Genomic DNA, 26,811 nt, shown 5'->3' on the forward strand with positions numbered 1-26,811 from the left:
CCACGGAGGCATTTAGACACGGAGCAGTATTTGGTTAGTTACCGCACTGCCCAAGCAGGAGAAGCGCACACTATCGCTGAAAAGCTAATAAAACCATGTGTGGTAGACATAACAAAATGTATGCTCGACGAAAAATCTGTAAAGCATCTTTCTACAGTGCCGCTTTCGAACGCGCTGAAACAAATTCGTCTTGCAAATGAATGAGTCGACTGATGTTGCTGGACTGGCCATCTTGCTAGTTATTGTGCGATATCCATATAAACATTCACTCGAAGAAGACTTGCTTATGTGCTCATCGCTGCCTACTAACACAACCGGAGACGAAATATTTAACACGATTAACGTATTATTTCAGAGGCTTTTCTTACAGATGTTCCTTTTAATTTAAAAGACCGTTTTTCCGATAAAAGCTGGTTATTTAGACTCACATTTTAAGCAGACATGGTTGGAAAACTTAATGAATTAAACCTGTCACTACAAGGAAAACAGACAACAGTTTTCAATGCTAACAACAAAATAACTGCCTTTAAAAGAAAATTAAATTTTTGGATTACTTGTTTTGGTAAGAGAGAAATCGAAAGCTTTTCATTGCTAAGTGAGTTCCTTAGTTACCAATAGTTGGTGCAATATCTCAATGATCTGCAAGGGACTTTTGAATCTTATTTTCCTGAAGAACAGAATACAAAACTGAAAATAAACTCATGTATTCAAAACCCTTTTTCATCTAAATTGCAGAAGCCTGAAAATATCAAATCAGATCTCTGAATCATTTCTAGAAATGACATCGGATACAAGCATGGAACTATTGTTCAAAACAATTTCACTTAATGATTTTTGGTGCAGGGTTCGTGATGAATATAATACAAAAACAAAATACCGTAATAGACTGGATGCCGAATCAGACATGAGAATTCAACTTTCTTCTATCAAGCCTGACATTACCCAGTTGATGAGGAATAAAAAATAATTACATGCCTCGCATTAAATGAACTTAGTGTTATCATTTGCTTACTACTTACTGTATCTATCTTTCTTTGTATGATTATTAATAAACAATTCACATATAACTGCTTTTGCTTTTAGTTTAGAGTTTAGGGTTCCGTTAAAAATTTAGTTTTTTAAAAGGGTTCCGTCACGAAAAAAGTTTCGAGTAACACTGCTCTATAATAACTAACTCTCTCTGTATAGTCTTATGTTTACGCAATTTCTACAACCAATCATTTTCACATATTTCAATTTTTGTGTACTTTTTATTTTTTAAATGTTGTGGTAACGTATATATTTAAGGCGCAGTGTGTAACATACTTCTCTATACTGATGAAAATCCTATTGCAGGTAAAGGCACTCATTGATTATTTAAAAATATTGGATTTATTTTGTGATGAATTAACATTTTTGATACTTCATTATTATGGAATAGTCAAATGATAAATTTTATACACGCAGTTAAAAAACTTTTTTTCCTATAAACACGTGTCCTAAAAGGTACCTCCTTAGAGATACATCTCATGTTATTCAAATTCAAATTCAAATTCAAATATATTACTTAAAATTGTACAGTATTGTTACAAAGTTAGTGTTTGTGCCCTAAGTCACAAGTGACTTGTCGGGACACAGTATTTCAGAATACAATAATAATTTAATAATAAATTTGAGAGCTTGTTATAAAAACCAAATTAAATTAACTTAGATTAAATTTGTAAAAGTAATATTTAAATTAATTCATTCTTTTATTCTATCATTAAATAATATTTGCAAATATACCTGTAATTATAACATTTTTTTACATTAGAAAAGGTAGCTTTAATAAAATATTTTCATAGTTACACCTGATCCATTCGGTTATGCGTATATTAAATAGTTTTTTTCTTATAGCCTTAAAAGCGTGTGGTATGAAATTAAAGATTCTTGGCCCCACATAAGATATATGACGTTGACAAATTGTAAAATCTACTTTAGTCAAATAAACATGTTCTCTCGTGACAGATCTAGTAATATTAAGGCGTTGGGGTAGAATCTTATAAATGTTTTTATTCTTCATAAAGTTAAGGGTGCTCTTCAGGTAAAGTTCTCTTACAGTAAGAGCACCACTTTCCAAAAACAAATTAACTGTTGGGTATCTTTTTGGTTTTTTATTTATTATTTTTAGTATATATTTTTGAGTGATAACCAGGTTTGTTAACATTGTGCTACACGCACTACCCCAAATTCTTATACCATAATTTAGAATGGATTCAACCAGAGCCTGATAGACCATCTCCAATAACTCACGAGGCATAAATTCGCGTAGTTGATATAACTTATAAATTGTTTTCCTTATCTTTTTAGTTATGTAATCAATGTGCATATTGTATCTTAAATTTCTATCAATATAGACGCCGAGGTATTTTGTGTACGAAACTGAAGAAATCCTAGAGTCGCAAGTACAATTTTCCATCTGATTTGCAAAACAAGGATAAGTATGTATAGTTAGTTCCACAGGTTCTTCTTGTTGATTAGTGTTATAAATCGAGAAATTTATAAAGTGGGTTTTATTACTATTTAGAGTTAGAAGATGCTGATCCGTCCAAAGTTTAATTAATGTGATATATTTTTCAGCTAGCTTTTGCACTTCTGACCATGATTTTGCTTTTACTAGAATTACTGTATCATCAGCGTAACAAATAATAGAACAATTTATTTCAGGTAAAATTCTTGTAAGGTTGTTTATATAAATCAAAAATAAGAGTGGCCCCAGGACTGTACCCTGTGGCACACCACATTTAACTGTACCCATCTCTCCAACAAGATTATTAATTTTTACTTGTTGTGTTCGATCACTAAGATATGATTCAAAGAGTGCTAACTCAGTACCTCTTAAACCTACGTCACCCAGTATTTGCAAGAGAATGTGATGTGCCACAGTGTCAAAGGCTCTTGCGAGATCAATAAAAATGCCTAAGGTCTTATAACCCTCATTAAAACCATTCAATATTCGCTCTGTTAATTGTTGAATTGCATCTTCAGTACTCATTTTACTTCGAAAGCCAAATTGAGAATCTGATAATAATTTATTATTTTCTAAATGTTTTTCCAATTTAATTTTAATGCACTTTTCAAGTAATTTATTCAGGGTACTCGTTATTGCAATAGGCCGATAGTTCTCAATGCACTGGCTGTCACCAGACTTAAATATGGGAGTTATTATGGAGTTTTTCAGAATATTTGGGTAAATGCCTGTTTTTAGTACTAGATTTATCATGTGTAGTAAGGGCTTCATTAACGCTATATGATTGTCTTTAATTATCAATGCAGAAATACCATCGTTTGTACATGAAACCTTGCTTTTAAGAGAATTTATTTCCATTATCAATTCATTTACCGTGATTTCCGAGAAACTCGCTGGATTACAAGGAGTAGGCTTACTAAACACATATTTATTTTTAGGTATTTTTTCACTAAGGTTTTTCCCGATATTACAGTAATAGTTCAGAAATTTTCGAGATATTTTGTCCTTTTCAGTTACTTCATTACCATTTTCAATTATAGAGTTTATAATTACATTTTTATTTACGGTTTCATTGGTTACTTCCCTGATGGTTTCCCATATTCTTTTTGTATCGTTTATGTTTGTATTTAATTTGTTTTTAAAAAATAAATACTTAGCTCTTTTAATTAATTTAGTGAGGACATTTCTGTAGAGTCTGTAAGTTTTTTGTGTTTGAAAATTTAAAGGATGTTTCAGGGTCAGCCTCCTTAGTTTATCGCGATTTTTAATGGAATTAATGATCCCAGAGGTAATCCATCCTTTTTTTTTACGAGTGTATTTTATAGTTTTAAAGGTGGTACAATTTTCAATTATAGTTCTCATGGTTTTAGCAAAATTATTCATGCAAATATTTGGGTCATTACATTGCAATATATCGCCCCAATCAAAATTTATCAGACTGTCTGCTATTTTTTGAAAGTTAACAATTTTTTTAGTATTAATTTGTACCTTTTCCGGGTTATTACTTTTGTTTAAAAACTGCATGCTCAATAGTGTTGGAAAATGGTCCGTCAAACCACTCATTATAATATAAGAACTGACAATTATATCGTTGATGGTAGTTTTTAGAAAGATGTGGTCTATGCAGGTTTTTGCATTTCCTGCTACCCGAGTAAAACCATTTATTTGACTAATGTATCCCATGTGATTCAGATAGTTGAGATATTCTGTAGAGCATTGAGTGACTTTATTCTCTATAATATCAATATTTATATCTCCACAAAAAACCTCGACTGGACATCTCCGAAAGTTTATTTCGAATAAAAGCCTTACATTATTGATAAATTCTGTTTTGTTTAAGCTAGGAGAGTTATATAATGCGATTAGCCCTATTTTTACATTATTTTTAATCAAAGTTACTCTTAAAAATTTAGAGAAATTTACAGTTATAATTTCGGATTTAGGTAATAGCGAGGTTCTAACATATACTATGGTGCCATCATTTTTGTTTATTTGACTTTCATTATAAAAAACTTCAAACTGATCCAATCGAAAATCATTTAAATTATTTATCTTATGTGTCTCTGAGAGCACTATAATATCAAATTTTTTATCAGTTGACTCAAGGTATGCCACCAGATCATCATAATGAGCATTAATGCTTGAGATGTTAAAATGTATTAAATTAAGGCAGTTAGAATTAGTTGGGGTATTTATATCCCCAATATGATTGCAGGTCTCAGTTTCAATAACTTGATAGTCATCAAGAAGATCATTATGATCCAGGTTATTTAGAGAATTATTCATATAAATCTCATTCATTTTTAAATTCATATAAAACAACCAATTAAATCACTTATAATTATTATCGAACAAATATCTAAACTTACATGGTATTTACAATATTTTGAATTTGATCCACAGCTTGAATTTTTATTATATTAGAGGTTTCGGACTTTCGCGCAAACACTTTTCCACTCTTACACCACACAAAACTAAAACCTTTATTTTTCAGTTTTTTTGCTTCCAGAAAGAGATTTCGAACATCCTTTGAAAGGTCTTCGTTAATGAAAATGATATGGGGTTCCCCGGCAATTTTACAATCCGTAGTTTTTAAAGAGCGTATTGTTTTTCTTTTTTCTATTATCTCATTCCTTTGGTGTACATTCTGTAGCACAACTTTAATAATACTGTGTGGCCCTTTATGTGGCAAGGTCTCAGTTCTATATTCATCCGGTTTCAGAGGTACGTTCAATTTCTCAAAAACTTTCGTGAGATTATCCTTTGCCTCTCCATCATTGGGAAGTCCCATAACTATAACATTTTTGCTTCGTTCGTGCACCTCTTCTTTCTTAAGATGATCCTGTAGATGATCCAGATTCTTTTCTATTTTTTCCACTTTATATTTTAGAGTTTTATTTTCCTCTTTTAGTGCCTTATTTTCCGTTGTAATTTGCTCAACTTTCTTGTTTAAATCTTCTAGATATTTCCATTTATAATTAAGGGACTCTTCAAGTTCTTCGAATTTTCTGGCAAAAAAACTCAAAACATCCTTTATAGAGGGATTTGCTAATGTCATTATTTGCTTAATATTAGCTGCTGTATTATGCTCTGGTTCATCGTTCTCGGAGCTTTTATCGGATGGATCTTCGTTGCACTTGTTACAAATCCATTTTTCATCTGTTGCTTTAGTTTCATAGGCACCGAACTCCTCAGTACTCAATCCACTGCAGCTTTTATGATAATATTTCCTACATTCTCCATTACAACGGATGCTGTAATGCGTTTTTGCTATGCTTTTAGCGCAATGAGGACAAATAATTGTTTTCCCGGTCTTATTTTTGGGTCCCATAACGTTATGTTACACGAAAACACCTTACCGGCAGACGGAATGCTAGGTCTCTCTAAGCATAAGGAAGTGCAATTTATTGGTATGTAAACTGATAACTTTTTTTTTTCACAACACTCATATACGATTAAATCTTAATTAATCCCTTAACTGGGTTTATATCATAGACACAATCTTCTCGATCATGTAATTCTATGTAAAGGTCTCGCTACCTGCTATTGGCAAAATATCGCCGAAAATGGACTTAATTTACTCGCGATATTTAAGTTTAATGCCGGAGCAAAAATTTTACGTGCGCTCTCGTTGATGAAAGATAAATACTTATTGATTTGACAAAAATTAAAGCAGTCATGTCCCACTTCGTTTTCTCTAATTTGATAGTTTAATCGGGTTTAATAATACTTCGTTTATCTAATTATATCAAAAAAATGCAAAAAAAGAAAATTCTAGATTTTTTTATGGTTAAAATGATGTTGCCAGATAATTTCTTATTGGAAAGCTCTCCTAAATCGGATTTACACTATTTTTGGGACGGAAAATTAAAAAAGCACCCAAAAAATTGAGATTTTGATTTAACGGATAACTGATGTTACGGTTCCAAATGGTAAATTTTCAATTTTGTTTAAGCAATTTGCGCGGGCTGTAGTTCTGAGGGAAGGCATTTTAGCAGACAGCACAAATCTATCCAATGGGCATCCAACGGTTTCGTTTTTCTTTTTTGAAATATGAATGTCCAATGGACAATTAATTTCTGAGAGAAACCAATAGATATATATGTATAAGAATATACAAATGTCACAGACTTTACCGGCCATAGGACCATTAAATAAAATTCTCCATTTGTATTACTTTGACAGATAATTTGTTGTAACTTTTATTCATCACTAATATAACCAAATAACTACCAAGCAAAAAAATGCATGGAGGTCCAATGATAACAATTTTGGTGCAAAAGGTCTATTGATGGACGTACAGTTGCGAAACAGATCCATTGAACGGTATCACCTTGATTATCATTTTAAATACATCCATTGGAATTGTCCAATATGCAATGGCTTTTTATTCTTTGACCAATAACTTATTATTTTAATGAAGCCATGAGATTAGGGATTTCCTTAAGCAAGCCCCATATATTTATTAAAATAAAGATAGAGTTTTCGAAGAGAGATATAAATATAAATAAATCTAAAAAATAGGAATCCAATGATTTTTATATTTCATTTCGTCCAATAAGTTTTCACTTTTTTTTTCCCTTCATACACAAGTCATGGGCTTGAAATTTACCTAAACCCATAGTATGTCCTAATTTTTTTTTAAACAAAGATGGACTGATGGATCTATAAAAATATGAATTTTACGGCTTTTCGTTAGTTCATTAGTGAATCCAATGATGTCCCACTTTTGCCAAGTTGAGGGATTAAGAATTTTCTGCTCCATGATACATTATGCATATGCATCAATGGAGGAGTATCTTTCGACCAGTAATGGATGTCTAATGTATTTATAAAGTTATGAGTTCTCAAAAAAGTCTATCCATTGATCAGATCAGCTCAGATAAACTAACTATACTTTTCAAAAAATGTTTTGGAATGCACCCAGTGTATAATTTATTTATATTTCGTGTTTATATTATATAGAATCCTGAAACGGGTTTACGGTTGTATAAAATTTATTGTTAAATAGTGCTATTTAAAAAAAAAATTACGGAGACAGGTTTGTCCTGGTAGCTGAACTCCAAATCTGGCTAGCCATTTTATAAAACGACTAGGCGTTTTATAAAACTACGCTGACTGCTTGGCCCGATTATTAAACGCTAAAAAGACATTTCATCGTTTGATATTATGACATTGTGACGAGTGATGCATTTTAGTTTTAAAAAACGGCGGCCAATATTAGCCAGATACTCAAATTTTGATCCATAATTTCAGTTTTGGTTGGTTCGTTTAGTTACAACTCTTCTTGGTTTGTTTAGTACTCTAAAAATATGGATCCTGTTAAAGTAGCAGCGGCGGGAGTAGATAAAAACTACTTTTATTCCCAGTTAGAAGAGTTTTATAAGGGTAAGTATGTAACATGATACAATAACACATTATAATAGTATAGTTTTAAATATATTATAATAGTATAGTTTAATTAATAATTTAAAGTTTTTTGGGTAATGGGTTAACTTCGGGGTCAACGATTATTAATTGTATAACCGAAAATGAAAATGTTTTTAATAAAGAAAATGGGGCAAAACGAAAACTGTGCTTATCCTGTGATGATATCCTGCGAAGCGATATGCAATCTTTGTGAAAAGGAAGAATTAATAAAAACACAAAGAACACAATGTACAATTGGCCAAAAACGTGCGGTCAGCTGCATGGCCCAAATAACTAAAATAAAATTCAAGGATTTGCAAGTGGGGGAGCATATATCTGTGGAAGTTCCAAAATTTGATAGGGGTCCCCTTGACCCAAAAGGGGTACTAGGAAATATTCTGGATATACAAAATGGGGTATACCAGATAGGTACAGAGCATTAATCGATGGTTTTCCAGAGACGAATTAAATCCAGTTGGCAATTCTAACTTTAATCCGTTTGTCACATCAGATGTTAATATCTCTCTAAGGTAAGCAGTTTCTAAGGTTTCGCAATTTGGAGGACAAGGTTTTAAGAAATGTCAGTGCACACCTAGTAAACTGCAATGCTGCATTAAGAGATGCCTTTGTTTTAAGGCTCGCGGAAAATGTACCAGTAGGTGCCATTTTAGTGTCCCATGTTCCAATAAATGAACTTTTTTTTCATCAACGCTTATTTTGTTTTTTTTTATTTAAGTGTGCTTATGTATACATAATACATAATAAGAATATTAAATGTTTATTTATTTTTGTATTTTTAGTGTTATTTATTAATAAATAATAAATTTTTATTCATAAAATAAAGCGTATTAACATATTCATCTAACTGTCTTATAGCTACAACGACAATTTTTTATCTGCCTAGTGCTGCCAAATATGTATGTTGATATCAATAATTTATATTTTATTAAATTAGAAAACATTACCGTTTGACATTCTGGCAAAGTTGTCATGGTCGTTTTATAAAATGCCTAGCCAGATAGCAAATTAATGAGTTGACAATTAATATTTGACAATCTGGCCGCCGTTAATAACACGACTAGGCGTTTTATAAAATGACAGCTTTTATAATCTGGCTACGACATATACATAAGTTTTCGAAATTGAGTTTCATTTCGTTAAATGATTTTCAAAAACACACAAGTACTTTATATCATTGACAGCACTAATTGTTGAATTACACTTACAAGTTTTATTATTATAACGATTTTTTTAATGTATTTTTATTTCATTAATATTTGGTAATATTTCATAAATATTTGGTAACAGCCCTAGTCTGTGTCGTCAGCATAACACATCACAATGTCAAATAGAAAAAATGCGTTTGGCACAACACAAAGACGAGGGGAGCCCAAGGATACGCCAATTACTTGCTGAAGTCTATTATTGAAATATAATTTTTAAAAGATCCTTTGGTCGTTCGCTAATACTTTTTTAGTTAAGGTCTTTTGTCAAGTTGTGATTTGACATAGTGTCTTGGCTTAATCTAAAAACAGTGCATCTTGAGTTCCACAGTCTTTATTAAAGCCATATTGCCCTGAGTTCAACAATTTATTCTTAGTAATAAAATTAGTTAATCTTAAATTCATACATATTTCAACAATTCTGCTTATATTATTTGTCAGTACGATGGCCCTATAACTCTGTAAAATATCACTGGCAAATATCACAGCCAGTTTTGTGCAAATATGTGCAAAAGCTTTGAACAATTAATGTGTTTCTGAGTATGACCGGAAAATTCCTGTAGAGAAAATCAGATTAACGAGATGTAAATTTCGTGCAATAGCAGCCACAATTTGTAATTATGTTATATGAAACTCCGTCTTCACTATTCCATTTACTGTTTCTCAGAGAGTGAATGATATTAAAAAGTTCAGATTCTAATAAAGGGATTCAAAAACCAGTATTAAAGAAGATATTTTGCACTGTAAGGTTACTTATGGTTTTGTACTTTTTAGAGCCAACTTTTCTTCGATTATATTAATATATTTATCAAACTCTTCGGCAATTTCATCCTTTACAAGTAGAAGAAAGACTTCTCCAGCAACTCTAGATATTCATGGTTTGTTCATTATTTCATTTATCGCATGTTTTAATTTTCCATGTTTATTTTGTGCTATTACAGCTTTGATCAAGGATACTTAGCTTTGGCCTATAAGAGTAATTTAGAAAGCAGTTTTCTGGATTCTACAAAGTTTGTTTCGCTATTAGGTCATTAGGGTGTTGTAGCAGATATTCTTTTCTCACTCCTATAGAGAGGGGAAAGAGAGAAAGAATTAGAATTAAAAAGAATTAGAGACCAGTTGATAACCAATGCTTAAGTCTACATTTACAATTTATATACTTCTCCACCATAGTAATACTAACATATTTATTTAATAAGTCTTTTAAAACCAATGTCAACTCTACAGCTTCTAAAAAAGATCTTAATGTTAAGTTGTCCAGTTTTTTAAATACCCATTACTAGCAGTATTGTTATGTAAATTAATAATAAGTAATATTGGTGAGTGATCCGATTAGCAACCATTATTAATAACTACTTTTGATGATTTGTTTGATTTTACGACAAAATTGTCCATACCTGTATTACTGTCACCTCGTGTAGCATTAGGCCGGTCGCACATTGGATACGAATTTGTATCGTACGTAAACGATGCTAGTCGTACGAATTAAGTGAGCACACTGAATACGTTTTTCTCTGTCAAATAAGATAGGGGATATGCAGTGTTTCGGTGACATTGTATTCATTAAACCCTCTTACTTTTTATTTGTTTTGTTTGGAATTTGTAGCGTAATGAACCTATACCTTCAAGATAATTCTCTTCTAATTCGGAGACTGCGGAGACGTCGTCACTATCGAAGAACCGAGTGGGTGCGTGAAATATATTTGAAAAGAGAGAAATTCGGTAAATTTCATCACATTATGGAAGACTTATCTAATGACCAATTACTGTATCATGGTTATATACGTATGAAGAAAGAAACTTGAATATATTCTGAACATTATCAGACCTAAGGTGACTAAATACAGTAACTTTCGCGACACAATATCACCTGAAGAACGATTGATTGTAACTTTGAGGTAAGGAAGTAAAATGTTCTTTTATTCATACTTCTTTATTCAAAACATAACTTACATATTATATTAATTACTGGTGTTTGGATTAAATTGCATAATGAGGGAGAGCACCTGTTGAGAATTGTGGACAAATATATTCTTGCGATAGTCCTTGTGCTGAATTATTTTGTGACATACTGACAACATAAACTGGGTCGAGTCACTAGATTGATCAAGTACTACCACAGGAGGTACAGCATTTTATTCGTCTATAAGAACTTGTTGCAATTTTGATCTTACCATTAATTTGCGATGATTGGGGATGTCTTTTAAAAACGGCAGCACTTTAACTTTGAAAGCACTTTAACTTTTCCTCTTCAATCTGTAATAGTCTTGTATCGATTTCATCTGCCTGACGTGTTTTAATTTTTTTTTCTAATTGGAGATTTAAAAGTCTTCTTTGGAATTTGTTCGCTACTTGGTTCCGACGATTGAACGGGGGACGGCGAAAGCATATAACTGCTACTTGTATTTGAACTATCTTGTCCATCAGAACTGTTACAAGTATCCGGCACGCTACTTTTAAGCTCCCTTTTACACATTGTACTTCGAAGAAATAGCAGAAGCTGAAAATATGGCCATTTGAAATCGGGATCTGAAGTACTTGCTTGGCCAGATTTTTTGTTGCTGACTTTTTTGAGCTCCTTCCCAAAAGTATCTCGTAGACCTCGCCATTTCTTTTTTAGCTCATCAATTGAAAAATAAAATAAAATTTGTCTTTAATTACAGGTACCTAGCGACAGGTTCATCTTTCAAGACTCTTGGATATTCATTTAGAATTTCAGACAATACTGTTGGTTGTATTGTACATGAAACTTGTAACGTTATTTGGGAAAATCTTTGCGAAATTCATATGAAGTTTCCATCAAATGAAAATATGGTTAATATATCTAATGATTTTTGGACAAAATGGAGGTTTCCTAATTGTTCTGGGAGCATTGACGGTAAACATATACGGATAAACGCGCCAGTGCACTCTGGCAGCATGTTTCGTAATTATAAATAATTTTGCAAACTACAGATTTATTACTATAGATGTGGGACCCTATGGCAAAGAGAGTTACGGTGAAATATTCTCTCATTCAAATCTCTCAAGACAATTGGAAAATGGTGCTCTCAACGCAAGCCAGGAAAAAGTATTACCAGGCACTAACATAGCTTTGCCTCACTTCTTAGTTGGTGATGAAGCTTACCCGTTAAAGACATATCTCATGCCACCCTATCCCCAAAGAAATTTGGGACCGGAAGAAGAAATATTTAACAAACGCTTAACAAATGCAAGGCAAGTTGTTGAGTGTGCCTTTGGTATTCTGAGCAGCAAATGGAGATTATTATTAAAAGCAATTGAAGTAAATCCTGATCGTGCTGATGTCATAATAAAATGTATATGTTTATTTTATAACGTTATAATTGATAAGGAAGGTTTTTATGATTTGCCTATGGAAACAGCACTGCCACAAAATAAAATTAAAAACAGATTCATGACTGCAAGAGAGAATAGAACCACAACGAGAGCCCACAACATCAGGGATGTACTTAAAAATTATTTTGCTCGTAACACTTAAAGAATTTTTTATCTGTTAATTATTAATAGCCGTATTAATTATTAATAAATTTACTTACCAGATATTTTCATTTCTGTGGATATTTCTAGCTATGCCTTGCGCTGAAGATCTCGTAAGTGATAACTTAAATCTTTCTGATCCCACAAACATTTGTGATTGTAAACCAATTTAATTAGTTTTTCTACATCCATATCTATATATTTTATTTAATTAATGTAATAAACGCACGAAAAATCCCAACAAGTTTGGATTGACTTCGGACGTCGGAACTAGACGTACAGATACGTGCGATTAATTCGGATCCAGTCTGCGCGCTGTCATAATACTTGAAAAGTTGGGATCGTTCGGGCGTGTACGTACGTATTCGTACGAGTAAACTTCGTACGAAAACGCGTGCAGTGTGCGACCGGCCTTATTTTATTTCGCTTTTAAAGCCAAGGGCAGGAAATATACTTGTATAATTGCTAACATTTACCGAACCATTGGCTTTCTTAAGGGTAAGAAGATCAGTCAGTTGAATGGTGGATAAATGAATCCATTCTTTCCCCAATGAAACAAGAAATGGTCTTCTCTCAAAATCTTTTCTTGAATGGCTACTAGTTTCGGGGTCTATCAGTTACAGCCCATCATCAGGCTACAATAAGATGTGAACTTTATAATAACATTTAAAAAATATATTATTACTTAAAATTTTCTATTCCCTGATCCACAAAAGTTACATACCTAGTAACGAGATATGGTTTCAATAAGACGACTCCTCACTTTGACATCGCGCTTCGACAATTTCTTGAAGTAACTGTTTGTAACAGATGGATTGGACGAAGAAAATCGATTGAGTGGCCACGAAGATCACCGGATATAACCCCATTAGATTTTTTCTTGTGTGGATATATTTGAAGTCCAAAGTTTATGTGAATAGACCAAATAATGTTGACGATTTAAAGCAAAGAATTCGACAAGAAATTATACTAATCGATCCGCAAGTGATTGAAAATGTGCAATTGGAAATTATTTACAGACTTCAAAACTGCATTGAAGTAAATGGACAACAAATTGAACATCAGTTGCAATAAATCTTGGTAAGTTTGTATTTTTTAATGTCGTATGTTTCGTTAGTCTATTACGTACATTTTAGGAATATGGTGTGCTGTACAAAAAGTATTCAAAATATATCGCAGAATTGTAAAATATTATGATATAGAGGGTATTCCACTTGAAACATTCAAGACCAGAATTAGCATTATCCTGGAACTAAAGACAGTATGTTTGCTTGGAACATCTTTGATGGAATGGTGCGAATGCTTATGTAGAAATGGCAAAAAAAACTTGTATTATTTATGAATAATACTTTGTATTTGTACTTATTTACTTATTTTGATAGGCACAAAATAATACTATTTTCCCTTTAATACAATGTAAGCATTTTTGAAAATAAAATAATATGATAAGACGCTATAAAGAAGTAAATATTCAAAGGTTAATGGATATAGATAACGTATATTAGAGAAAAGGACAAGGACATCGCAACACCGCTCTATCGCATTGTTAATGCTACCGATAAAAGGAATCTTTTCCAGTGACGTCGTCAAAAAATATTCACATGATAAATATTTATTAATAATAACTCTTTATGCGTTTTTTTAACGTACTTGATTAGAGTAATTCATGTTTTGTTTAGATTTGTTTCTATTATCCCATATACATTTGCGATGACGATTCTCCCTTGATATGATGTTATGACAGTATCGGTATTTACTTGTGATAAGATTTGCTTGAATCGCCTTTTTTCCATGGTAAGGCACAAACGGCACTAGTTTTTACTATCGTTCACAAAAATACTGAAATGAGACCTTTTTCAACAAAAAACTACAGAAAAAATACAGAACTTCACAAATGCTGAATGTAAACACTAAGCCCTTTGACAAGATGACATACCTAGACATGACATGGTACCTTGTATAGAAAATTTTTATTGCAAAAAAACGCGCAAGCACATTGCAAGTGACACTCCTAATCGACGTGTTCGACGTTCGTAAACGAAGAAAAAGCACCTGAATGTTAAATTTATTTCTTTCATCGTGAATGCACTGTATTATCAATTATTTCTATAGCATAATCCACAATATCGTCACAGATTGCGTTATAAGTCATAATATAAGTCATAAAGAAGAATAAAGCTATGCGCAGTTACCCCACAACTAGCAACGGCAACAGGCTAGCTAGACCAGATATAATGTATTTGTCCATATTAGTCAGACCTAAATCCAGTCTTTAAAAAGATATCATAGTACTTGATAACTTTGAAAATACTTAGAAAATATGATAGAAAATCGTATCGGTTAGTAAATTTCAAGCTAAAGGGTTCTCTGCTGATAAAGATACCTTGGGTACTCAATTTTATTTTCACTGATAAGATACCGTTACAACACCATATAAATTTGTAACTTGCATTTCTTAAAATTTTTTTAAATTTAATTAACTCAACAGATTTTGAGTTAATCTCAAAAATAAATAAAATCATTCCTACCTTCTTGTAGTACTCCGCTCTCGGCAGCTTGTCCCTCTTTAAAAATCGTCTTCACATAAACGCCCATAGGTCCCCTGGGAGAATCCCTGCCCCCAACAACCGAAAATCCCAAACTCTTTTTGCCGGGCCCCTTAACGAACGTGATGGTCTTATCGCAAGTGCGCGCACCCCTCGGGCTTCTTAATACACTCGGAGCACATTTGGGAGGGGCGTTCCTGGTCCTGTTCGCCGATACAACCGAAAACTTTCGCATCCCGTGTGGCGATGGGGTGCGAGACACTGAAGATTCCATTTGGGACTGAGCGAGTGGTTTTCTGATCGGCGAGGGACTCTTAAAGAGGGGCGGTTTGGATCTAAGAGTATCTTTTGGTTGAGCAAACGTCGGTTTTTCACTGAAAGACACCTTGGTTTCCGTGGTGGAGGGCCGTAGGATTTGCGATAAGCCTACTGTCTGGGGAGTTCTTTGAGATTGTAATGAGGATTTGCTGGGGCACTTTTGGATTGAAGGTTTACTAGGGCTTTTTTGAATAATTGTCTTGCTCGGGCTTTTTTGAATAATTGTCGTGCTGGGGCATTTCTGGATGATTGTCTTGCTGGGGCTTTTTTGAATAATTGTCTTACTGGGGCTTTTTTGAATAATTATTTTGCTAGGGCTTTTCTGCACTAATGATTTACTAGGACTCGCAGGAGATTCTTTTCTAGGACTCAGAAGGGCCGCTGGTTTACTCAAGAAGGCTTTAAAAGAGTTGCTGCGTTTCTTGCTATTAGTCGGTTTGGCTTGTGATGTTCTGGATATTACCAATTCCAGTTCGTTATTTTTCGGTGTGAAATGGGACTTGGCAGTGTGGTACGGAAGGCCCTTGACTCGTATGCCATTGGCTTTAATGACTTCATCGCCTACTCTTATGTTATCATTTCTGAAATATAAAAAAAGTTAATAAAACTCTCCTAATAAGAGAACTTCTAGGAATATACCTGCTGGCAACGGAATTAGGCACAACTTGCGTGATAAAATACGTATAGGCCTGGGGTTTATCACACTTGGGAGAAATTTGGATGCCAACGCTTTCGTTCTTTTTTACCTTAAGCCGGACGCACTTGAACTCCTTTTCCAAAATGGCACTCGATTCGCTCTTCATCACTTCTTTCACTTCCATTTTCTCGCATAATTTGCTCAGATTGTCGATTGACATTTTCATCTTTTCAGTTGTGCTGGGTGATCTTTTTACTTTCATGCTGCGCCTTTGTAAGTCCTCCTTTGACTGAGACCTGGGCCGTTTTTTCGAGGAACTTCTTCCGTAGAATTTGCTGAAAAAACTTCCATTCAGGCACTAGTGGTTGGTTTATTAAACAGTGGCGGCTATTCAGTTGTAGTGGGTTTAATGTAAAAAAAAGGTTAAATACTAAAATGCCAAATGTATTACAGCACAGCCGACTTAATTTAAGCCGCGAAATGATAACATCGGCAACATGGCTTTCAGATCCGTCTTCATTTCAGTTCTCACGGGATTTAATGGGGATCGTTTGAATTCCTCTTTTAAATTTGAGTTTTTAAGTGAAATTTCGGAAAGAAAATTGAATGTAGTTATTATTAAAAACTTACTAAGTCTTAGTAACATCTCCCAGCCAGTGTCGGTATGTTATATACTATAAAAACAGTGATAAATTGTTATAAAGACAAACACCTTGCTTGTAAACAGACACAGGTGGAGCCGGCCCGCTTCTTAAGTGGGTCATTGTGCTATTTATCGATAGAAGTTTATTTTACATATTACTTTTAATTAAAAAATGTAGGTTTTGTTTTATTTATAAACATATTTAGAGGAAATCTGGTACGGAATACCCATAGTATTAGTAAGTATAGGTAAATCTATTAGCTTTATTCATTGAAGAATTTTTTTGCCTTCAATGTTCTAAGTGATTATCTTTTACCTGATGGCACACGCACTAAGATTAGAGTTAAAGCAAGATTCGTTTGCTCAGCAGTGCCTCAAATTTTTCCAAATTTACCTGCATATTTAACAAAAACAGTGCCTCTTCCTAGAAAAAGTCTAGACGAAAGAAATAGTAAACAACAAAAACATAAAGAACTTTCCAATGAAGCATCTGGGAAACTTGATTTCATAACAAATTTTCAAGATCTTATGAATAATTATTCCCAAAAAAATCTAATATCCGAGCTGTGGAATGTAAAAATCGTTGGGGATACAAAACTATATTTCTATATTGCGGAGGGTTGTTGGGTGGGGTCAGAAATAAAACAGAAACCTGTTTACCTAAATGTCGACGTTTCGACTTATATTAAGTCATCCTCAGGACAATGAAATGGAAGTAATTACAGAGATAAAACAAAGTAATTTCAAGTACATAAAAAACACTATTAAAATAAATGTTCTTTAAGTTACAAAAATTAAAACAACAAAAAACAAAAACCACGACACAGTTAAAATTACATTCAGGTACAATCCGTTAAAAAAATTTTTTTTGTATAAAAAAAAACAGTATAAAATATTTTTTTTTTTTTTATATACATTACACCTCTTACCTAAGTCTAGGTTTCTTAAGTTATAATTAAAACACATTTATAATAGGAGCGTAGAATTATTTTTAACATGGGTTAAATTGTAGGTGTAATTGTAGGTGTTACTTTAAACTTGAATGATGCTTGTATAAATATTATTAATCAAATATCAATGGATAGCGACCTACATATAGGGTGGAGTGAAAACTTTTTTTTTTAATTCACGTAGCCCATATATGGAATAGCTGCATTAGGTCAAATGTATTATTTGTGCAAAATTTTATTGAAATCGTAGTTGCCCTTTCGCTGCCCAAACGACCTTGCATTTTTAATTTTGGAACAAATTTTGACAAAAAATTACATTTTTCCTTTTGACCCCGCACTATAATAAACTGTCGAAACAAATCAGTTGGATACATCGGACGCACTCGGCTAAACTTACCGAAGCCAAAAATTGCGTGCGGCGATGAATATTGGCTCTGTGGTGCTCGCTTCAGTTTACTTGTAACTGTGTTGCAATACGTTTGTTTCATTTGTGTTATTTTCGTTTTGTGACGGTTATTGGTAAAATGCCTCGAATGCGTTTAGAATCTTTTTGTCCAGTATTTGGTGATCCAAAAAGTTTTAAAGACAATATTCTTCCAACTTTTGCAGATATTATCAGACAATATTTATTTATCCGACAACAGTTTTTAAGTTCAAATAAACAAGAGCCAAGTTTAAGTGAAGTGTGTGTGCCGTTGATAAAGCAGTTAAAAGCTTTATGGGAAATAAGTTCAATTGCCACTGTATCTGAGCAACAGATTTCACTAAACACTAAACTACTACGCAACTAAAATACTTCAAAAAATCTTGGAACGTAAACATAAATCAGAAAAAAGTCTCCAAAAAAAGCGAGTTACTTCTCAAACAATATTCAGAGTTTTCCTTGAAAAATATTTCAAAAAGTGTTACTGATTGTTCTAGTGAGAGCACCGAAATGGAAGTTTCTAAAAGTGATGATGATGATGATACTTTAAATCAACCTTCCACTTCTCAGATGAGAACAAAACTTCCTTCTTTAGCACAGGCTTGTGACAGAACGGGAATTTCAGACAGATCTGCTGCAATTATTGTTAATGCCGCATTAAATGATATGGGAATAATAACAATGGAAGATTCGTCCAAAATAATTGACCGATGCAAGATTAGAAGAGAAAGAGTCAGAGCCCGCAAAACTTTACAGGAAAAACAAGAATCGGAAAATAGCTGCACCTATGGAATATATTTTGACGGGAGAAAAGATAAAACTTTAGTTCAAGTAAGGCAACACGATATCCTTTCAAGAAAAAAAATTACTGAAGAGCACATAGTAATAGTTTCAGAACCAGGCTCCATCTATCTTGGCCATATAACTCCGTCTTCAGGACACGCTAACAATGTAAAAAGGGCTTTGTTAGAATTTTTGGATAAAAATACTGATCCTTCTAATATTCAAGTAATTGGAAGCGATGAAACAGTTGTAAATACTGACAATTGGAACTTGCTTTGGCGCGTCCTCTGCAATGGTTTATTTGCTTATTGCATACCAATGAGCTGCCGTTAAGGCATCTTCTGCAGCACCTAGACGGAAAAACTACTGGACCAAAGGGGTATTGTGGAGAAATTGGAAAAAATCTGGAAAATTGCGAAAAAAGAGCGATTGTCATCTTTAAAGAGATAGAGTTTAGTTTTTCTGAAGTGGATTCTAATACATTTAACCTAAGTACAGATCAACAGTATCTTTTCGATATCTGCAAGGGAATTTCTAGAGGGACAATTTTGCCCAAATTGGCTCAACGAGAACCTGGAAAAATGTCTTATGCAAGATGGCTGCCAATAGAATTTTAAGGTTATATGTTTCAACAAAAGATCCATCATATAATCTAAATATTCTAGCAGAATATATCATAAAAGTTTATGCTCCAACTTAGTTTGAAATTCAAATCCGCCCGTCATGTCGATACGGTAGTATTCATTTTTTTGGCATAATACAAAAGAGAAGATTTTTGCCCGAAGATCTAAGGAAAGTAGTAGATCCAGTGCTGCAGAAAAATGGATTCTTTGGTCACCCCGAAAACTTATTATTGGCAATGCTGTCTGACAACAGGAAATATATACGAGAACTGGGTCTTGGCAGAATTTTAAAATGCAGACAAGTAAAACCAAGTGATAATCAAGTTCGTCAATTCACTATACCTCGATTTAATTTTCACGCTTCTGAATACCTTGACCTAATTGACTGGCAGTCAATCACTGTTACAGAGTCACCTTTGACGATAGATATTTCTGATGGTGAACTACAAGAGATGATTTCCGAAGTGCCCGCGGAAATTGATATTTTAAAATTTCCATGCCATTCTCACTCTGCCGTGGAATGCTGCGTAAAGTTGGTTACAGAAGCATCAGCAGTATGTGGCTACGAGGCAAGAGATGGCTTCATAAGGTCACGGATCGCTTCCAGGGAGTTATTACCGAAGTTTGAGATAAAAAAGTATCGCCAAGCTTTTAAAAAAAAATTAATAAATAAGAGGGCAAATAATAGAAAATGGGGGGGAGGGGAGGGAGGGGCGGAACTCGAATTGCAGCCACCTCCTCGTGGTGAGTTCTGGGTTATTTTCATCAAGAAAGCTTATTCTTAAGCTTTTTATGGAAATAAGCAAAGAGCTGCAAAAATGTGTTTTAAATCGTTTTTTTTTTTAATTTAATGTCGAATGGGCAGCCAAAGATGAAGGGTCAGATAAAAAAAAAATTACCGCCTAATTATGTAACTATTCCACACATAGGCACATCTATTATTAAAAAAAAATATATTTATTGCATTTTCACTCCAACCCCTAATGTTAAAGTATTTTTAAAAAACAATGAGTTGTCCCAAACTAACCTAAAATGCATTTTACCTTAGAATAGAAGAAAAACCTTTAGAATAATTTCCTGCGAAAGTACCATGCTTCCCATAAGACTTTTCTAGGAAACATTTTTTCTAAAAAGCTAACTTTGCTACACTATTGGGCCATCCTGTATACCTAACATTATACAGGTTGCCCCAATAATCCGTGGACATAGAACTGCCAAGTATTTTTGGAATTAAAATAAGTCGATTGGACACAATTTACCTCTAAACAAAAGTGCTTCGTTTGTCCGTTAGAAGGCATCAAAGTTTAACAATAAAAACACAGTTTGATATTTTTATTATATAAAACAAAATCTAATTGCACAGAAAGTAGCCCCTTATTACTGCTATCAACTGTACCAAGTTTCATCAAAATCGGAGAAATTGTTTTTGACTAATCAACAAAAAACGATTTTTTATAAAAATTTTAACACCCGGTATCTCGAAAACTAAGCTCTAACAGACAAGTGAAGCACTTTTGTAAAGAGGTAAATTGTCTCCAATCGACTTATTATTTTAATTTCAAAAATACGTGTTAGTTCGATGTCTACGGAATATTCGAATTGAAATTAAGTAGATGGTATCAGCTTGAAAATCCATTAACTAGGTATAAGTCTTCTGATTATTGTGAGCTTAATAGACCATACTCTTCATCTCTAGAGAAGTTTCATGACTTCATTAACCAAAATTCAGATTTCTTAAAACAGGCATTAAATTTATTGGAAAGTTCTGATTCACACAACTTAGAGGATGAAAAAGATAGTGACATTTGTAATCGAGTAATACTTTTAATAGACCAAATAACTTTACTAATTTAAAGCAAAAAGTTATTGCCCATCAACTATAGTAATGGATACCCCTTGCGCATATGAATTGCTGAGAGATTATTTTAATCTACCTTTTAATCTAGAGATTATCTAAATCTTTAGCACCGGCTGAGAAAGTTGTTAGTTTATTAATTGATGGAATTTATATATCTAAAAGATTAGACTATAGGGGAAAAAGTCTAATAATGCAGTTATATAATTATTAACGGCGCCTATACATATTTAAAACAATAAATCAATCACATATAAATAAAATATTCTCATTTGTAAATAAAGCAAAATCAAAATTGAACGTCCATCTCGGCATCTCAAAGCGTAAACGGATCCACCAAAACGGATCCGAATCTCCCACGTGGTGTGACATTGCCAACTGTAAAAGTGGAGGCGAAAAGACACCCGAGTCGCTCGCGTTCTCTATCTTGCTTATAGAGGTTTCCATGTATATCTATGGCACTATAATATATTTGTGTTCCGTGCTGTGGCATTTGCCTGTGGATTTTCTACACTTTGTATATGGTTGGAATTTTCTTTAATTTGGCGAGCTATTTTGGTCGTTTTCTTAGTTGAATTATGAAGTGTGTTGATTTTGTTAGTGATTAATGAACCCTGTACAAACATTAATTTAATCTAGTGAATTGATAAACATTGAACACTATCCTTCTTGTGTGTGGATTTTTGATTTTGTTTTAAAATGAATCCAGTCAATAATTTTGTTTGTAATTTGCTAGAAACCCTTCAGCAGATGGGCGGATGAAGACAAAAGGGACCTTTTAAGGACTGGCCGGCTGATGTTTGATCTAACAATTTCTTCCAAAAAAGAACTTAAAGATGGCAGATCGTGGAATGTAAATTTTAAAAATGATTAGTTTGTGAATTACAAATGGCTTTGTAGTAGCGTAAGTTAAGCGAATTAATTTTGTTGGCCACGCTATTCTCAAGTAAAGATTCGGTATGGAATAAGAAAGGGTACGCGAGTATGGTTAATGTCACAGGGTCATTACACAACCATGAGGATTATGCAGAGCATATTAAAAGTGTGTTATCCTTAAAAAAACTTTAAAAGGAATGAAAATACGATTGCCGATGCTCTTCAGGCAAATGCCAGGCTTTTCAAGGTGCAGTTTAATGAAAACGTGAGAACAGACTTTGTAATGACTTTGACACTTTGTAACGTCATTGACGCAGTTTTGTATCTTGCTCAGCAAGAATTAGCATTTCGCGACCATGACGAAAGTACTGACTCTGTAAATCGAGGTAATTTTAAAGAGCTCCTAGCATTTCTTTTTAATAAAAGTTTTGATGAAGTGAAAAATCAGTATCAAAAAATTAAAAATGCTATTACCGGCGACTCAAAGACAATTCAAAATAAAATTATTGAAAGTGTTTCGAACTATATAAATAATCATGTTCAAAATGAAATAAATGATTCATTTTGTTTTTCTATTCAGGTTGATGACACAACAGATATAACTCAGTGCTCGCAGTGCTCAATTATTATACGATTTGTTAATTCAGAAGGCTTATTAGTAGAAAGGTTGCTAGGATTTCATGACGTTAGTTCTGATAGAACTGTAGAGAACTTATTTTCTATATTGAACAACATTTTGCATAAATTTGACTATAAGAGTAAATTAGTAGGACAGTGTTATGACGGAGCCAGTGTGATAGCAAGACATGTCAGTGGACTTCAACAGAAGGTTAAAGAAAAGGCACCTAAAGCTATATGTTCATTACCTTGGTCACTGCCTTAATAATTGCAACACTAGCAACAAAGCTTTAAAAAAATTCTAAATGTCGTATTTTCTTTGTAAACAATGGAATTCCCTTCTTTTTTCATCATTCAGCAAAAAGAACACATGGTCTTACTCCAATTTGTACAATACGTATACCAACCATCACAGAAACTCGATAGTCTTCAAACTCAAAATTGATTAATAGTATCATGAAGGAATGGCCGAAATTAAAAGAAGTTTTTGAAGCTATTATTAATTCTAACGAATCCGACGAAAAATCAGTTCGACTTGCCTCGAGATTTTTAAAAGATATGAACGACTTTGAGTTTACTTTTTTGTCTTAAGTGTTTGGTGATATATTTTCTATCACAGATATATTATTCCATATTTTTCAAAAGAAATCGTTGGACAGGAACTTTTGTATATTTTACATAAACGTTGTTTACGTTGAGGCTGACCTCACTCCTAGTCAGAGGAGTGATCTGCAAAAGGTCAAGGACGTACTTGAGCATCGGCGATCCAAGGGAGAAACAAATCTGTACATCAAGTTTGACAATGGCAGGCCTGTAATCGCCACAAAAAACTAAATCCTTCCAGCACTTCACACCACCTACGTCTTTGTTATCAAAATGTACGTGGCCTCGGCACCAAGACTGATAAGCTTTATACAGGGATCTCTGTGTGCGACTTTGACATCATTGCCTTCACCGAAACGTGGCTTCAACCAGATATTCTCGACTCTGAATTGTGTCCAGAAACATTTAGAGTGCTCAGATCTGACAGACAGCTGGATAGAGTGGCCGCTACTCGTGGTGGTGGCTGCTTGGTCGCAGCTTCTCACAACATCCATCTAGAGAGGGTTAACTTGGAAGACATCCTTAACTCCACACCACTTATAGATATTTTAGGTTGTAAGCTCACTTATGGTTATTTTGTATTTTATTTATTTGTAATCTATGTCCCTCCTTGCACAACCGAGAGAGACTTTGAGACCTTGTGTGAAACAATTATGTCACTGGATCTGGTCCACACAAAACGCGTTATGATTGTTGGAGATTGTAATGTTCCGTCTTATCAGACAACCGAAGCTAGCAGTGTCAAGTGCAAGCTTTTGACCAACCTATGCGAGATCCTTGGTCTTAAGCAGTTTAACAATATTTCAAATGTTAATAATAGGCTTCTTGACTTGGTTTTTTCAAATTTCGACGTCACTGTCATCAAAAGTATATCACCGCTGATTGACGAAGACTTGCATCATCCTGTTTTGACAATTTCTTTTAAATCGGCTTCCCCTCATAAATATAATCCTTCTATAAGTTCAAATAATCTGCAGCAGTTTAACTTCAGAAAAGCAAACTTTCCACTCATGTATAATTTGTTGCTTGATGCAGACTGGTTGTCCGTCTTGCAGTCTTCTGACGTTGACAGCGCTTGTAAGGAACTTTACAAAAGACTTGATTCAGCTTTTGCTGCTTCAGCACCTTTAAAACAACAAAGACGACGGCGATTTCCAGTATGGTTTTCAAAACAAATTATTTCTAATATCTTTAAGAAGGAAAAAGCATATCGTGATGAGGCCTATAACTCATTTGTGACCCAAGCCGAGGAGAACATTGTCACTGATCCCTCATCGTTTTGGTCTTTTGTTAGAGCTAAGAAAGGTCACTCTTCACTTCCGTCTATCATGTGCGATGCCAATGGTACTTCTTTTCAAGGAACAGAAAATATTGTGCCAGCTTTTGCCAAACTTTTTCAGAATGCCTATATAGATCCAATCAACCTCGCAGAAACCTATCCTCCTAATTCCTCAGACCTCATTGACATTCTTCCATCAATTACCACTGAGAAAATTATTGCTGCTAGTCGGAGGCTAAAAAATAAGTTGACAGCCGGTCCAGATGGTGTTCCAAGTTTTGTGGCTAAAGACTGCATGTTTGTCCTTTGTCAGCCTTTATGTCATATTTTTAACCTTATTTTGAAAACTGGCAAATTTCCAGGCGCCTGGAAATGTGTTAAAGTAATACCAGTTCACAAAAAAGATGATATAAACAGAATCGACAACTACCGACCTATCTCCATACTTTGCAATTTTTCCAAAACTTTTGAAACTATTGTTTATAACAGAATTCTTCCCCAAGTTCAATCACTACTCTCTATAGATCAGCACGGTTTTATTCCTAAAAGGTCGTGCATCACTAACCTCTGTAATGTGACCCATTTTATTTCTTCAGCCCTCGATAGAAATAGTCGGGTTGATATGGTGTATACTGATTTCAGTAAGGCTTTCGATCAGATAAATCATAGCATTCTGCTGGAAAAATTGAACAAGCAATTCAACTTCTCAGAAAGGCTAATTTCGTTGCTTTCGTCATACCTTATTGACCGTCTACAGTTTTTTGACGTGGAAGGTTGCAGATCTAATACCTTTGTTTCAACTTCTGGAGTCCAACAGGGATCCAATCTCGGTCCACTTCTTTTTATCTTTTATATTAATGATCTTATAGAATTGATTTCCTGCCTTAGACTAGCTTATGCTGATGATCTGAAAATATTCTGGTGTATCAATAGTATCTTGGACTGCTTGTTCTTACAAGTAACTTGGACCTAATTAGGGGGTGGTGCAGTCGAAATCAGTTATGTCTTAACATCTCGAAATGCTGTGTGATCTTCTTTCACCAAACCAAGGATCCTGTTTTGTTTAATTACAATATAGACAATCAAATCCTCTGTAGAAGTACTTCTATTAAACATCTAGGGGTTGTATTCAACGATAGGCTCACATTTGTGCCACATATTGAACAGACAGTGACCTCCTCGTTGAAACTTCTGGATTTTGTCATTCGAAATAGCCGACTCTTCAACAACTCAAACTCAATAAAACTATTGTAGTTTTCCTTTGTTAGATCAAGAATGGAATACGGTTCCTTGGTGTGGTGTCCTTTCTATGAATGCCATGTTGGCTACATCGAGAGTGTTCAGAGAAGGGTTTTAAACTTTCTTATGTTTCGTGAGGATGGAATATATCCTGTTAGGGGACATGATTATGATCTGATGTTAGGTATATTTAATCTGCAATCTCTGGCCATGAGGAGAACAATTCATTTTGTACAATTCTTATGAAAGTTGGTCAACAATCAAATAAATTCTCCTCCTCTCCTGAACGATATTCTATTTCATGTACCACAATTTGCTTCTAGAGCAAATATCACTTTTGCCTTAGATCGCGCCAGAACTAACATTAGGTTTCAGGATCCCGTATATCAAATGTGCAGAATTTTTAATTCAGTATCATCAACCTGTGACATATTTGTATGCTCCATAAAGGATCTAGTTTTGTCTCTGACAAACCAACAGTTACCATAATTCCTTTTATCTTCCTTTTTTCCCTTGTCCCATGAATCCCTTTCTTTGTTCATTCTAATGTTAATTTACATCTCCTTTAATTTTGATATATACATGATGTTACTATAGTAATTTAAGTTTTTCTTATTTTTCTTTCTTTTTGTTATTTAATTTATAGTCATTTAATACTTGTTTACACTTTTAAAACATTAATTGTAGATTTTCCTGTAACTGGGCTTTACCTGTTGGAAATAAACTGCTAAATAATAAACATTGTTTATGGGAAGCTCAACAGCAAGTGAAATGAGAATGTTTTTAGCGCTATTATTCA

General features: G+C 33.7%; 1 protein-coding gene across 3 annotated transcripts in view; it reads right to left on the reverse strand.

Annotated features, from left to right (window-relative positions):
- The window catches only part of LOC126745311 (muscle M-line assembly protein unc-89-like), a 77,884-nt gene that overhangs the window by 2,353 nt on the left and 48,720 nt on the right, over positions 1-26,811 (reverse strand). For all 3 annotated transcript variants that reach the window (XM_050453085.1, XM_050453090.1, XM_050453097.1), the window contains exons 6-7: positions 16,122-16,454; positions 15,147-16,063 (exon numbers count right to left, since the gene is read on the reverse strand). In XM_050453085.1, coding sequence (XP_050309042.1) covers positions 15,147-16,063; positions 16,122-16,454 — 1,250 coding nt within the window. The remainder of the gene's footprint in view (positions 1-15,146; positions 16,064-16,121; positions 16,455-26,811) is intronic.

This window comes from Anthonomus grandis, chromosome 1 (assembly GCF_022605725.1).
Source record: "Anthonomus grandis grandis chromosome 1, icAntGran1.3, whole genome shotgun sequence".
Lineage (NCBI taxonomy): Eukaryota > Metazoa > Arthropoda > Insecta > Coleoptera > Curculionidae > Anthonomus > Anthonomus grandis.